Below are 15,247 nucleotides of genomic sequence, written 5' to 3'. Positions count from 1 at the left end.
CACTTTGTCTCCGTCAATGGATTTTAGATCACTGTTCAGTAACCTGTAGGCCAGTACTGAAATGTCTGCCAATTCAGCGATTAAGTTGCAATTCAAAATAATGTGACACGTTTAATATATTTGGCCTTGAGGATCACCACCTGAGCGAGCCTGCTTCAGCACTGTAGAACATTACAAGCTCGAAGGACCATGAAAAGGGACAGGAACCAGTCTAGGATGGAAGCTGCATATATAGACAGACATACTGGATCGACAACCTTTCGGCCAAGTGGACGGACTAAGCTTCTCGTACATAGAAACTGGCAAATCAAATTGTAAACCGCCTGTGGGAAATCATCACTCCCTTTTCATCCACGCGTGGTGAGTAAATTCACTGTAAATAGGACACTGATACTGTGCAGGAATACCCTTGGTTCCATGGTCACTTCATACCAAGTAGGAAATTTAAGAAAAAAATCATCATAAATGTTTTGTGATGAGTTGTTGATACGCAACTCTTTTCCGTGCACTGGATCAAGAAATTGGGAAGTCACGAATGGTGGCGATGCAATGATACTTGTCGTGCGTATCTTGGCGAAAGTACGCTGAAATACAGGCAGAGAACTAACAAAAATTCGACTAACAAGTTCACCAGCACAAGTGGGACACAGGTTTCATTCTGTGTTGAGGCGCAAGTGGTTAAGCCAAAAACCTCAAAGTCCTTAATTTCAGTTGGAAGAGTGCTCCAAATCCTGGAAAATTCGTTGACCGAATGGTGATCCGAAGCAGCGTCTACTTCTCACTAAAACGTAACCAAATCAGCGCGCCTTTGCAGTAAAAGTGTAATAATCTCTACCAGCTATATTCAAACCTGTGCAACTATTTAATTACATAAAGACCTATTTGGAAGAGATGTTTGAACCTGTTGTTTTAGGTATACTTCGATTACATACGCCTGTTTGGAGTACATACACATGTATATGTAGTGTGAGAAATTATTTTAACTGTTGGTCTGCCCATTAACCGTTGGATTGGTGTCAGTTTATCTGTCTGTCTCTCCGTCTTGCTGTAGGAGTGTTTGTTTAAATTGAGTGCCCATCGTCAGGTTGTATGTCTATGTACAGATGCAGCTTTTAGTTGTCTGTTTGTCTGCATGTATTTTCTGTCTGCCTGTCCACGTCATCTTGTTTGAGTTTGTTTTTCTTGTTCGCTTGAAGTTCACTGTTGGTCCATCTGTATGTGTTTTATCTGCTGTCTTCAGTCTGTTGTTGATGTTTGTATTTCTTTCTTTGTTTGTCTCCCATTCGTTTAAATTGGCCCCCTTTCAAGTTTACCTGTCAATAGTTAACGATGTTATAGAAATTCTCTTAGTTTTTTACAGTAGAGTGTAATTACTTTTATTTTTTTCAAATACAGGCTAGGGGAGAGTTTCTTGAAAGTAATAAAGTTTGCTGCTTAACACTTAAGTGGGAGCATGGCTTATATTTGGATGCAAGGGTTTATCCTATTCCTTTGGGTATTACGTTTTGTAAGAACATTGGGTATTACGTTTTTGTTTCTTGAATTGAGTTGTATTTGATCGCGTGTATTTTTGCATTCCTTCTTGCTGAAATAAATAAGTAAATAAATAACGAATGTTTGGAAACAGCCGACCGTCGATAACAAGGTTAGAGTACACCCCTACGCAAATAAACCGGTATGTTTGTGCTCGGGAACAAGCTCTGATCTCTGGATCACGACACGTAACATGATGTATGCATATGGCAGTACGGTGGTCTAGCTATGTAATAGCACACTGCTAAATTGCCTGGGTTAAAATTTAAACCAGGGAAGTTTGAAAACCGCAACTACCCAAATATGGGCTGTGTTAATCCAATTTTGGAATGAATATTACTTTCAGTTTCCTTTGTCACCCACAGAATGAGTGAATATTAACTACTATTTAGTTAAAACAAACCAGAAATTAATTTCAATCTTCCAAATTGGGCTGAAACAACCGAAAGTATTGGGTAGTTGTAGTTGTCACCCTCCCTTGGGTTAAAATATACCACAGTCCATTTTTCAGTGCACGGTACTCCGAATTTGAGGGTGTTTACGAAACGAGTGGCTCAGGCTTAGTCTTCGCTGGTTCCAGCCATTTGAGGAGACTCCGACCATGCCGACTAGAACCAATGAAGCCAAAGACTGAGGCTGAGCCACTCGTTTCGTAAACGGCCGTGGACAGCTTTTGCTGTGTTTAGTAGGGGGTTGGTATATTTACCATGAATACCCGAAGGCCTCTATGTGTTGAATAGCCCCATGCTCCTTTGCCGAAGTTTAATGCATGCAAATGGACCAACCTACAAAAAGTCTGTACACCTCTATAAGACACGGACGGCAAGCGTATAATTATGACATGTTCACAGTGTACGATGAAGTACAGGTGGTTTGTTCATGTACATGTAGCTTTCTCTACATCTGTGGTTTACCAAAGTACCTCACAAGAACTAGAATAGACCGATCCGGTGACAATAATCAAGAGCCATTACTGCGGTGTCCCCACGTGCATGAAGGGTTCACCCCTAAAACCAAATTCCCATAGATACCAATGATAAAACCTTATATTTCAAAATTACTTCAAATATACAACTCTCACAGGTGTCCAAGCTGCACAGCAAAATATTAACATGTCGTATTTCATTTTCCTTTCACTTTTTTGGTGAGTTGACCGGTGAATTCTAGAGAAATTCTCACCCAAAGCAGACCACTCCTAAAATGAAGGAAATTTCACTGCCTGGAAAAGTAGCCATTTTGAAATTGCATCCCTCTGCAAAATAGCTAAATAGTGCCACTTTAGGACCAGATTGCATCCAAATTGGTCAGCATTGGAAGCCCTGATTCTGGGCCAGTGGTTCAGTGCCATATTTCTTCAATGTCCCATTTCCATGGCTCTCAGGACTCTCATAAAATATGAGTATATAACTTTTATGAATGAACTCAGCGGACATATTTCTGGTCTATTTTCTGGGTGTGCCTTGAACAAAAGAGATGCACCTTGAACAAAAGAGATTCACGTTGAATGCTTCCTTATCAGCCAGTGGGAGCGCACTGCTAACCATAATCACGCGCTCGCCAAGCTTCAAGCTCCTAATAGGAATAGACGGATTTCGCGTCAGCGCATGTCGGCATCGAAACCGATGTTGTTTTTGTTTTAATGGCGCTTTCAGCATCTCAGGCTATTTGCGCCAATAACTGTACGTTTACTCATACACTTTATTAATCGGCATCGCATTACGGAGTTAGGAAGAAAGTCCAGTTTTAGAGGCAGGAGGAAACCGGGGTACCCGGAGTGCGAGAACGAACACGGATTGGAAACCAAATGCACTCAAAGCCTGGGCCAAGCCGGGACTCGAACCCGGGCATCATTGGTGGAATGCGAAGAAAGAATCGCTACGCTAACACGCTAACTTATTGAAACCGAAGCTCTATGTGTTGAACTTCATCGCGCGCGCCCACGGAGTCCACACAGTACATGCAATATCCGGTTCATAAGTGCGATGCCACTTCAGTTTAAACCACGCCCACTGCAAATGCAGATACACAACCATCGCTAAGTCGCGGTAAATTGCCGTTATTTTTTGTTTGATTTGACGTGTGGAGTCATCCTGACAGACTCTTCTACAAAAATTTGCAGCCAGAAAAGTCTGAATTTAACATAATTCATGTATTCTGTGCCTTGACTCCTTACTTTTAATCGTCTGATCGTATTTAGATTTAAAGCTGACACATACAGCCTAGTTTTCAAACGTGGAAGTGCGCAGATCGACGCTTGAAAGCGTCGCATTGGGATCCCTCCACGCGAGCCTGATTGACAGTGACACCGCCTTGATGGCGTAAGCGAATTTGGTCTATACCCTGACAGTGCACATTTTGAAATGGGAATAATGTCAGCTGTACTGGCTGTGAAAATACAGAAGCTGTGAAAACAAACCTGCATGTAAACACGCGAAATTCATGAAATATACTTTTACAATCCAAATTCCCCATCCCTATGATTTTCTTTGCAGCCTGACTGATGTAAACCTGTAAATCAGTGTTAACTGGCCTAATGTTTCTTGCTCAGGTTTGTAATGAGTTGTTATGTGAAAGTCGTCATAACGGCAGCGACAAAGTGCCACGTGATGAGAACCATTTTGTATTCATCCAGATGCTTTAAGTGACCTTGCTCTATGGTTTAACTGCACTTAAGTAACCTTTTTTCCAGCCGATCATCATGACCCAGCCCGGTGTGATCACACAGCAGTCTGGCCAGCCCTTGAGAAATGGCCCTAGACCCAACACATCCTATAAGAAGGTTCCCGGACTGATGGGATTATCGATAGTCCACATCGTGCTGGGGAGTCTGAGTACTCTCTTGGGGATCGTTGCCATAATAATTCGCTGCAGTTCTTCGTATGCTGGATGGGGAATCTGGAGTGGACTTGTGGTGAGTGGCGTCGATTGCATTTTCCTTGCGTACATTGAAGTTGAAAGGGGAAATGGAAATCAATCGATATTGCTCTGACAGGGGAGCCTCGTGAGTTGCTATAAGACTATTATTAAACCCTGTTCCTTGCAGAAACTTCGTTATGCAAACAACAGTTTTCCGAGCACTTCCTTGCAGTCTTTTGACAACATGACTATGTAAGAAATTATGTCGTTGTTATGTATGTCATTTTACGTGTCATATATGCATGGGGACGGATAATACGTCATGTGAAATACTTTAAATTGTGAAATATTTTGTTTGGATATAAAGGTGCTTGGCATACTTGTATTACAAATATGACCCATTTTAGTACCGATAGCAAAAGACTTGAATTTCGGTTCAATTCGTTTTTTAGGGGGGTTCATGTACCACTGTAAATTGATTGGTCATGTACGTTTACATGTATTTGGTCTTATTGTCTTAATTATCATTATTGAATTCCAATCTCCCCAAAAATTTTCTTCTATAACTATGTTAATATTTCGAAAGAAAACATCACTTTGAAAGAATTAAAGAATTACACAAAGCGAAATAAATTCCTTCAGCAGAATTAGCCGCATTTGTTTCTGTTACCCTATTAGTTTGTTTCCTGGTTTTCTTTTATTCACGGAATGACCCATAATGGGGTCCGGAAAAACGACAAAAGGGAAAAAACCCTTTAAATTAAATCTGTCATTTTACGACTTTGTGTTAATGGAAAGTCTGTGGTTTTATAGAAATGAATATTCAAAACATTCTGTGAAAGAAAGAAAAATGTATTAAAAATACATGTAATTGTTTCCCCGTTTTTGTGGAAAAATGGAACAGAAGATTGTTGGAACTTTTTTCTAAAAAATGATGGGAAAAAAAGAAGTAATATATACAATGCACTGAGTGTGTTCAGAGCTTTATTCGATGGTGGTGAGCGGTCGACCTTTGCACAATAGTAAGCTTATGAACTATAACACAGACTGGCAGAATGCAATGAATTCGTTGTTGTAATGCCCTTAGGTAATTGCTGCCTGTTTGTGATTTGGTCTCTGTGTCTCTGTAGTTTTTCTCCTTTGCTGGATTTCTGGGTTTGGTCGCTGAGTTTAAAAAGAGCAACAAATGCATGGTAAGATATGATTCTTTCCTTTCCAGTAAATGGCAATTTGAACCTTTCAAGGCAGCAATTAGGGAGTGTTGCAGCTTGCTTGACCATATCCGCCTTGAGCAGAAGCAACCCGTCATTGGTTGAAAAGAGCCATGTTGGTAGGGAGTGTTCATTTTGTTGGCAGCGACGCGACCGTAACGCGTGCATTTATGGCCGTTTGTGAACAAGTGCAGTTCCCACCAAAGGAGCCTCCGTAACCAGGAAAGTTACGCCCTCTCATGGTCTAGCTCGGGGCTCATTGCTGGCCGACGGCCGCTTGGAACTTTGGACTTCGAACTCTATTGGGGCTTCTTGTTTTGAACAAAAGAGCTTTCTTCTAAATCGTATCTGACTGGAAGCTCCGTCTCACAGTGGTAAACGAGAGACAGGCTGGTGGGAACTTGCATAGTGCACGCGCGACGCATAAGAAGGAACCACACGTTTCAACAGAACGCGATCACCTCCACCTGCAGCTTTTCCCCGTTGTATTAAGAAGAATACCAAATTGTACGCAAAATTGAGGTGGAGTCAGACACCGGGAAAGCCCACACCTGTGGCTGAATTATGACGATTTCTCATTTTTGCTTTCGTTCCAGGTCATTGCAGTGATGGTGATGTCCATACTAACAGCAGTGGCAGCTTTCCAGTTGCTGGTTGCCTCTGCCGTCGGGATCGCTATCGACTCCGGTTACGATTGTCATCCAGATCCCGGACGGTCGTACGACAGTGTTCCGTGTGTTGTTGGACCGGTAAAAGGGCATGATTCATTCTATAGTGACCCATCGTAATGGGGAACTTACGAAAGCAAAATAAAGCTACCACTGCTCTTTCAATTCAATTAACCAGGTCACACCAATTTAGGATCAACCCTAAGAAAAGCTAGGGGCTCTACATTTTTCCCCACAACGCAACAGTTCAAACAGCACACATTTTTAGGAGTAAAGCCTTGACGAGTTTGTAGAGTAACTCGTTAACAAGTCGAATATCGGTTCGCGCAACTTCAGCGATCATCTTATGGGAACCTTTGCTAATCGTGGCGCGTCCGCCATTGTGATGAAGTCACGAACCAGATACCGTTCTTGTGCAGCGCCCATTTTCCAAGACGGGTCAGCAATAAATGTTTAATTTTTTTCCACTGCAGTGCTCAATGAACGCAGCCTGGCATGCATTGTGAGCCTTGAACTTCAAGTGACTGTAACAACAAAACTCTCTGTCTGATTATGTTCAAACCTCACATTTCTAATGATAAGGAATGGCTTTATTAAGCATGTTAAGTAAAAAAATCGAAAGAGGCACAGCCTAGTTCTGTGGGTGGGATTCCCCCCTCCCCGGCCATTATATGGGCCAAAATAACCCGGCTCTTTTAGGTTTAATTTGCGTTACTGACACACACCAACCAATACTACAGCCGTAAAAAGTCTGTGGGTACCTTCTGCATGCATTCCTACTCTTTGCCTGGTCATGACCCCGAAAAACTGCATTTTATAATTCTGTGAACACTTTCTACTCGAATTTCGACTGAATGTTTTGCTTTTTGAAGGACGGTTCCTCACTGCAAAGAATTCCCAAAGTCGAAAAATCCTCTTAAATTTCTTTTCGTAGAGTAGAAAACCTTGTATTCACCCCTAGGCAAATGCACCGCAAACATTGTGGTCACTTTCGCCCCACGCGAGAAACGTTTGATCATAATAATGAGAAAAGCAATTTGCCTGTTCTTGTTTATATGGAGGTTACTCCGTCAATTCCTTTTAATCGTTTTTTATCCGAGTTCCAAAAAGGCTCCGTTTTTGGTTTTTTTTTGCGGTCGCGCCCCCCACTCAGTCAAGAAAACCGAGCGGAATCCGAGGGGAAGGCCGGGCGTATACCCAGCAAGAAATGAGACCGAGGGGTACCCCCCCAAAAACATGTCCAATCCCCATACACATTCCAGACTATTGTTACTTGACACATCCCCCCCCAAGATGTCTGAAAGGAATTCTGCAGATTCCTGCGAGACAATGACCAACACAAAGCAGGGGGGGGGGTTCTCTCCGTCTCATACCTTGCTGCATACGTATAGGCCGGGCGGCCTGTTCCACACTTTGCAGTGGACCCCTATAGCCTATATAACAAAGATCCAACCACGAGCTTTTTATCTGCAGCAACTTGAGCTGGAATTACGGCAACTGCAGGTACCAGACTTGCCCTCCAATAGATCCTCGTTAAATGATTTTATAGGATCCATGAAATTAATTTTCTTAGAATAACTTTTTATGTATCTGTGTACTCTTCTTCAATTTATGCAGACGGTTTGAAATCTTTTGTACATGAACTGAAAAGCGCACTTTATAAACGTTCAAAATTGAACAAGCATTTCTGAACAAATGAGGTCGCTTTTCCTATGATTTAAACCCAGAAAGACATGGTTCAGTTTGCATGTTTCCATGTTCCAATTATGAACTCTAAATTTACTATTTGACAACTTTTCTGTGAAAAGGTTGCTTCCTGGCTTATTGCCTATTACCCACACAATAATAAACTGCCAAAGGAATTGAAATGTACGAAAGTGCAGTGTTTAAAAAAAATTAGAAATTTTCTGTGCACAAATTGGTGCAGCACTGATATGTTCAGCGCCCTGAATGACATCGTATTTGGCATTGCACCCCCCAAAAATTATTTCTCTTTCATGGTCCCCTTAATTAAAGCGTGCTCAGTCCAATTACAGGGCCTAGAAAGAGTCCTGTATTGGTATTTTTCGTCACTACATCCCTATGTCTGGAGGCGGTGCACAATGTGACCATTGTTACGATCTGTATCGTGTGTTGTCGTACTGCAGTGTACAATAACGAACTCGTCTTGTTAGGAAACTGTTGACCGTGATCACGCTTTCATTGTATTATTACTTAACTACTTTCTTTAGTTAAGTAAACAAATCGTAATGTACGAGACAGACGTCATTTACTGTTTACCTGTTTCTTGGATATTTTGAGTGTGCTCGTCCGCTTTACTTATAATGGGGACCATTCCACCTTCCTCCTACTTATCAACTGTCATGAGGCTGGTCCGCTTAATGTTGACTTCTTACGGGCACGTACATTGCACCACTGACGTTGTCAGAGTCGCCCTCTGATTCTTGGTGGGTTCTCTATGTCATCATCTTGGGCGTTGTACCAACAACTTGCAACCAGTGACACATCTTAATTTTAGGGGAGCTGGGTTTGGTTTCGACTGCTTCTGTTGCCTTCACCTGACACGATCTTCGTTGTGGATTTCACAGCCATCTCGTCAAGCCGTTGATTCATTGTTGGCCATACTCGGCCTGGCTGAGATGATCATCAGCATCGTGACTGCCTCTATGTCCTGCTATGGCGTTTGCGTGTGCTGCAACTCCTACACCCCAGTTACGGTATGTGGTCTTTACAGCTTTCGTTTCGAAAACAGTAGATGTCCACCATCAATGATTTGATTTCAAGTTGTTTTTCATGACTTCTGAAATGTTTCCAAAAAGACACTTGGATCCTAAATGAAATCCGAGTCAATAACGTGCACATGACAAAAGGCCAGTAGACTCATCTACATTGGGACCATATTGCCGAATGACAAATCAGTCGCGCCACATTCCAGACTTACAGAGTTGTTGCTTTTAATACAAGCTTACAGTTTTAAATTTGGAATACGCCTTTTTTATTCAAAGGTGCAGTGCGTGCCTCAACCAGCCAATGCACTGTTTGTACCCATGATTACCATGCAACAACAGCAACAAGCAGGCATGAATGTGCAAAAGCAACTCCAGCAACAGCCCGTGCGGATGCCTGCTGCCGCTAAAGGTAGGTGTCATTCAGGCCGATCCAGTACTATTTTAGGAACCGCTCTAGTGCAGAGGTGACTCCAAAAGATCAATGCATATGATGCAAAGCACCCATAACGAACCAGAGGAACCGACTTCTCGTAGTAGATTGACAGAGACTCTTTGATGTATGAGAAAAAATAACCTGTCTATGGTTGTCAGATGACCATCACATCATTTTAAGCCATGCTTTCCAACGGAGTATTGGACTCGCACTCGAGTCCAATTTTCTTGTGGCTTAGTACTGCTCAGTATGCCGCCTCACATGCTTCCTGGGTGAAACATTCACTCAGTCTACACTCTCCTTGTTCTGACCATCAGTCTACTGTTACATTTGAAGTTGCTGTAACAACCACTTCACAACCGGACTCAGATTTGGCTAGGACTTGACAATTGGGACTCCGACTTAACTCCAGACTTGGGCCCCAAATTGACTCGGATTCTGCTTAGAATCGAGGCTTTGTGGACTCAGCTCTGAAGGGGAAGGATTGGTGTCGGCTATACATCACTTAGCCATTTTCACACTAAGCACCAATTCGGACGAAATGCTTTGGTGTGTAATACGGTACACTGTATTCATAGCAAAATTTATGTGCCGTTTCATTCGTAAGAAATGTGTGTCTGGACACCAGACTTAATTAAAAAATGTATATAAATTTAGCGTTGATGAAATCAGTAGATCGTTATTAATATCACGACCTCACATCAAATATCCCTTGCACAAGTACGGTCAGGTTATAGGAAGGAAGGTTTGTTGTTCATGATCCCCCCCCAAGAAGTGGTGACTTTGTTCCATCTGCGAGTCGTTTTAACTGAATACAATAGAATTTGGAATTAGAAAAATGTTGCGGGTACACCATGGAATCAATCTCTTCTGTGCGAGGTGTGGTTCTTAAAAGAACCGGTGAGAGTTAACACGACGTTTCGACCAGTGTGCTCTGGCCGTCCTCAGGAGAGTGTGCCGGACTGGAGTGGATAGCTGGTTATAAAGGTAATCGTGGAGCGTGGAACCGGATTCGCGGGTTGTGTGACTCAGCGTGTGCGCTGTTGCGTGAGGGTGTTGGGTCCTGTGGCGGTGTGGGATGATGGAATTGGCGGGAAACCTTGGGATCCGGTATAGGGGACCCTTGTGCCAAGGGGGGGGAGGGGACGGGGGTGGCTTCGGGTAGAGAAGACCCTAACGCCTGGGGTGGGGCATGGGTTTCGTGTATAGGGGACCCTACTGCCCAGGAGTTGGTGTCTGTTTGGGTGCTAGTAGTGGGCGCCAGATGTCGCTGAGCTTGAAACCGATGTCTTGAGGTACGGTGTTGTGCCGGAAAATCTCGGTGGCTTCTTGGATTCGCCTTGGGAGCCAGTTCTGGATGGGGGCGATGAGATCTGCTGGTCCCATTCGATGCGGTGGTCCGTGGAGTGTGCGTGTTTGAAGATGGCCGACGTCGTACTCTCCTCGTCGGCCGTGAGAGCGGTGTTCTTGGAGTCTAGTGGGGAGGTTCCTGCCGGTTTCCCCGATGTATACTTGGTCGCATTCACATGGAATGCGATATGCACCAGGGCGACTGCTGGATGAGTGCTTGTCCTTGTGGTTGTGAAGTGCAACCTGCAGCTTGTTGGGTGCTGAATGATATACTTTGATGTTGGCCGACTGCAGGATGCTCCGGAATTGGTGGGAGGTGGGGCCCAGGTAAACCCATAAACTGTGACGTTTGGGGATGGGGGGGGGGGGTTCGGGTATAGGTGACACTAATGCCGTGAGGGACGGGGGGACTTCGGGTATAGAAGACCCTAACGTCCTGGGGGAGGGCTTGGAACGGTTGATAGTTGGTTGCGGTAGCCGTTCATCTTGAGGGCGGACTTGATGTGGTAGAGTTTTTGGCGTTGGTTGTTTTGGTTGCACATCTCGTAGGCTCTGCGGCCGAAGGTGCGGTTGATGACCGAGGTCTTGATGGCTGGGCGGTTGAAAGATCACTGGTGCAGGTACTGGACACGGTGGTACCGGTTGAGGGTAGGCCTACCGTCTGGGTTTCTTGACAGGTGAACATCTAAGAAGGAGAGCGTCCGTCTTGTTTGGATTTGGAATGCCCTGCAACATTTTGGGACGTAGCACGCACTCCCCTCCCACTACAAGGGAAGATTTTGTCAAAACGAATACAACCTGAACTTGCTAGCAAAAACCGCTGATTTCCTTGCAGATGTTTTTTGGATATACAAAAGTTAGGTAGCTGGAGAGTTGATGGATTGTTCCCACCCACTTTAACGTACTGCAAAGCGTTGAGTGTGGAACTGATGCCAAACACGTGTCACTGCACTGTCGACAAGTAGCTATGAAGGAAGCCTGCGTTTTCCCAAGATAGTAAAGAATCGCCCCTCTCACATGCCATGATGGTTCTTTGAGGTTTTATTTTGGCAACTTACTTACTCTGAAACTTAGGCTTGTATGCAGTTTATAACTAGAATAGCGAAGGTTAGCTCTCGCCTCGTTTGCTTCAATCGGACGATCGTCTGAACTCTTCCGAAGCGACGCGAAAAGAGGACGAGCTTTAGCGAACTCATGTATTTCTGCGCTTTGTTAATACAGACAAAACTAACTAACCAGGAGCCTACTGTGAATTCAAGCCACATGAAACTGACTCATGCAATTGTAGTTTCTTAGAGGTTGCCACACATTGTGGAATTATTACAATATCAAAACAAAAATCATGAGGGTATTACTTATTTTCTTATGGTGCACGGTGTGACACGGACACCATTGACGGGGCAGTGCCGAGAATTTTGTAGCGGCAACCTTCTATCGGAGAAGCGAACTGTATTATCATATTAAAGAGGAAACGTATCACCAAATCCCTACAGCTATAGTGCACACGACTTGAATCAAGTTTGATTAGATCTGTCTCGCTCTGTTGAATCATTGCAGGAACCTCGGCTGGTCCGCAGTGTGCGAGTGCGACCAATTACAATGTGGCCCCCACCCAGCAAGTTGCCAATTTTCCCCAAGGAAATGCCTGCGCTCCCCAACACGTTGGAGGTCCTGCAATTCAAGCACCGCAGCCTGTGAATGTTGCCCCCCAGTCGACCGGCGTTGCTCCCCAGCAGTTGGTTGTCACTGTACCGGGCCAAGCCCCACCGACCAGGCCCGCTGGAGCCGGGATGCAGACGGCCGAAGGACCGCAGGCGTTTGTTAACCAGACAGGCGTTGCCGAAACCGGAGGAAGTGAGCATTTCCATTTCCATCACGATGACAAGAAAGGTCTTCTTGAAACTTCTTAAATCATCGTAAATGGTCCCTCCTTCCCAAAGTTTTGTCGTCTGGCGTTGAATTTATATTGAAGCGAATACCCACTGAACTTAGATGGCCCAATCAGCTTAGAAAATGAAACAATTACATGTGATAGTCTTTTGTTACACTTGGGAAACAGTTTCAAAAGGTTCAAAACCAAGTTTGCCCAATCAAACCATTGTGAATGTATATGGCGTGCTCTGTAGTGGTTATAGCACTGCGTGGAAAATTTCTATTACTATGATGGTACATATTAGCGTTTAGCAGGGTTTCTGTCATTCGTTGTGCACATTAGAAAATAGTCTATTTTTTGCGCATTAGAAATACCATTACTATTACATTGTTATTGTTGTTTAAAGTGTATTTGCATTCCAACATTAAAAGGTTTGTGTTTACTTCAAGCAGTCTCTGGATAAACAAGTTCATTTGAATTCAACATTTGTTTTAGTGTGAAGTAAATCGGGGTTGGCCAAAATTTAGCTAAACCTCTGGAAAGCATTTGTCACATTCATGCTCACTTTGGCGATATCTCTTATTTTTGTGTAGTTGGATATGTAAAACAGAATTTAAATGATAAGAAACACTATCGGGGAAAAAAGGCTGTGGAAAAAAGTTAAGGAGTGATCGAACGAAAAGTAGTTTTACTTCTATTGTACCAAATTCAGCCAAACTTGCTGTGGTGCAAATCACTGTCGACAGAGATAACACAAAAATAAACAGCACTTAAGAAATAAAAAATCACAGGCGAAACAAATAAAATCCTGCCTTGATATCACGTGTTTCACTTTTAGATATCAATTCCTCAGATTATGAGACAATGACAGGAACATGAGAATCCCTGGAAACAAATGTCAGTGAAAAAAATCGATACTAACAGTATGTAATTCAAACTTATGTTTTAATCGTACTGACTGTATAAATAATCGCAGTTAAAAATTCTGTTCGCTTCCATTATTCTTAATTAATACCAATCGGGAAAAAATTAGAAAAAAATTAACGGTGAAGGAAAAAGTAGTAATGAGTGCCCACAATTAACGGAAATAGCGTTCGTACTTAACCCTCGGTGTCTAATCGGTATTTTTTAAAACCTTATGTAAAATCTAAAGACAATCTAAAACCATTACTCATACATTATACTTTATGAGTAAGGTGTTTCATGTCATGTCATTTTATTTGTCTTCTCACAATTTTTAATTTATTAATAAGAAATACACGATAGAACTGTGACTTTGAATTTCTACCTTGAACCCAGATAGTGTTTGCAAGTGGGCTAAGCTACATCAAACACAACGTGGCCTATTGCAAGCGTGCCATACTGCATGTTCTGTGTGCAATCATGCAATGAACATGTACACTGTACATGTAGATATACATGTAGTTGTAGGCGTTCTGCCAATGACGTCATCAAATCAGCCTGGGAGCGCGAGCAGCCCAAAGTTTTTTTTTGGGGGGGTGGGCGGGGAAATGCAGGATCTTGTTATTCATTGTGGGGACGATTAATGAGATAAACATTGAATTTATGATGTTTTGAAATGTTTACGTATTTATTGTTATTTTGAAATACTTCACGTGAACTAAATGTTTTCAATTTCATTTTAGTATCATTTTCGAAATCTGCAAAATGTGGCAACTTGCACTTCAGGGGTCTATAGACAAAGCTTGCCAAGGGTCAGTGGAAAATGATATGAAAATGAATATGTAAATAATTTTACTTTTCTAATATACACTGCTATTCTCCATTGCCAACACGTGTGCATGTACTGACAGCAGGCCTACAGACAAGTAACAGATAAACCATTTGGCTGCGTAACTCAACAAAACAATCACGCCGTAGTGATACTAATCTGTGCATTTCTTAGTCTGTTAACATTTCCTACCTTGCTATACACTAAAACAGCGAATATTTATCAGAGTGCATGATGGCCATGCATGTCGTAAGCGGTCCCATGCAATACTACCGCTGAACTAGTGTGATTCAACTGTAAGAGATCAAATTTTCCACAATCCCAAAGGTCACTCTGAGGTTACAGAATGTGTTGTGAAGTCTGGGTAACGTCACGCCCATCAAAAACAGCAACAAAAAGGGGTGGTAGTCTTAGAAAAATTCCAAGTCCTCCCAAACAGTCAGAAAACATGGCATCAGAGTTAACAAACTTCTAAGCCCCCTAAAAACAGTCAGAAAACAGGGCAGCAGGATTTTAAAAATGTCTAAATCAAGAACAAACAGTGTGTAGGGGAAAATGCTGAAAACAGGAACAACTTGAAAACAGGGTCTAACATATCTGAGGTTTTGCTGAGAACAGGATCAAACATGTTTTAATTCTGTTTGGGGGCACAAAAACAGAATAGAAGCATGTTTTCAATAGAAATAAAACAGTGCAGAATACGGACGATTCACAATAGCGCGCCTTCAAGAGTTTGCAACCGTTTACCAATCACAGTGCGCGAAAACTGTCAACCCAATGCGCGTTTGGAAAGGGTGGACAGGTTTCGCGCACTGTGATTGCTTAATGCGTTGTGCGCTAACTCTCGGAGACGCACTACATT

At 42.9% G+C, this 15,247-nt stretch overlaps 1 protein-coding gene across 1 annotated transcript; it reads left to right on the top strand.

Annotated features, from left to right (window-relative positions):
• The first annotated feature begins 205 nt into the window (after positions 1 to 205).
• Positions 206 to 13,459, top strand: LOC147796632 (uncharacterized). The gene is made up of 7 exons (XM_087146981.1): positions 206 to 360; positions 4,223 to 4,444; positions 5,520 to 5,582; positions 6,197 to 6,349; positions 8,857 to 8,985; positions 9,274 to 9,406; positions 12,338 to 13,459. The coding sequence occupies exons 2-7, from the start codon at positions 4,232 to 4,234 to the stop codon at positions 12,688 to 12,690; spliced, it is 1,044 nt and encodes a 347-aa protein (XP_087003107.1). The 5' UTR covers positions 206 to 360; positions 4,223 to 4,231; the 3' UTR covers positions 12,691 to 13,459.
• The last annotated feature ends 1,788 nt before the right edge of the window (positions 13,460 to 15,247 follow it).

Source organism: Acanthaster planci, linkage group LG15 (assembly GCF_054643075.1).
Source record: "Acanthaster planci isolate LZ-2023a linkage group LG15, COTS_SCS, whole genome shotgun sequence".
NCBI classification, from domain to species: Eukaryota; Metazoa; Echinodermata; class Asteroidea; order Valvatida; family Acanthasteridae; genus Acanthaster; species Acanthaster planci.
Note: the sequence above shows the minus strand (reverse complement) of the source record. Positions and strands in the feature narration are given on the sequence as shown.

Bases quoted from the DNA above. Each gene is read 5' to 3' on its own strand.
- LOC147796632 (XM_087146981.1), top strand. From the start codon at position 4,232: ATGACCCAGCCCGGTGTGATCACACAGCAGTCTGGCCAGCCCTTGAGA. The intron at 4,445-5,519 runs GTGAGTGGCGTC...GTGTCTCTGTAG, and splicing joins GAATCTGGAGTGGACTTGTG to TTTTTCTCCTTTGCTGGATT. The intron at 8,986-9,273 runs GTATGTGGTCTT...TTTTATTCAAAG, and splicing joins ACTCCTACACCCCAGTTACG to GTGCAGTGCGTGCCTCAACC.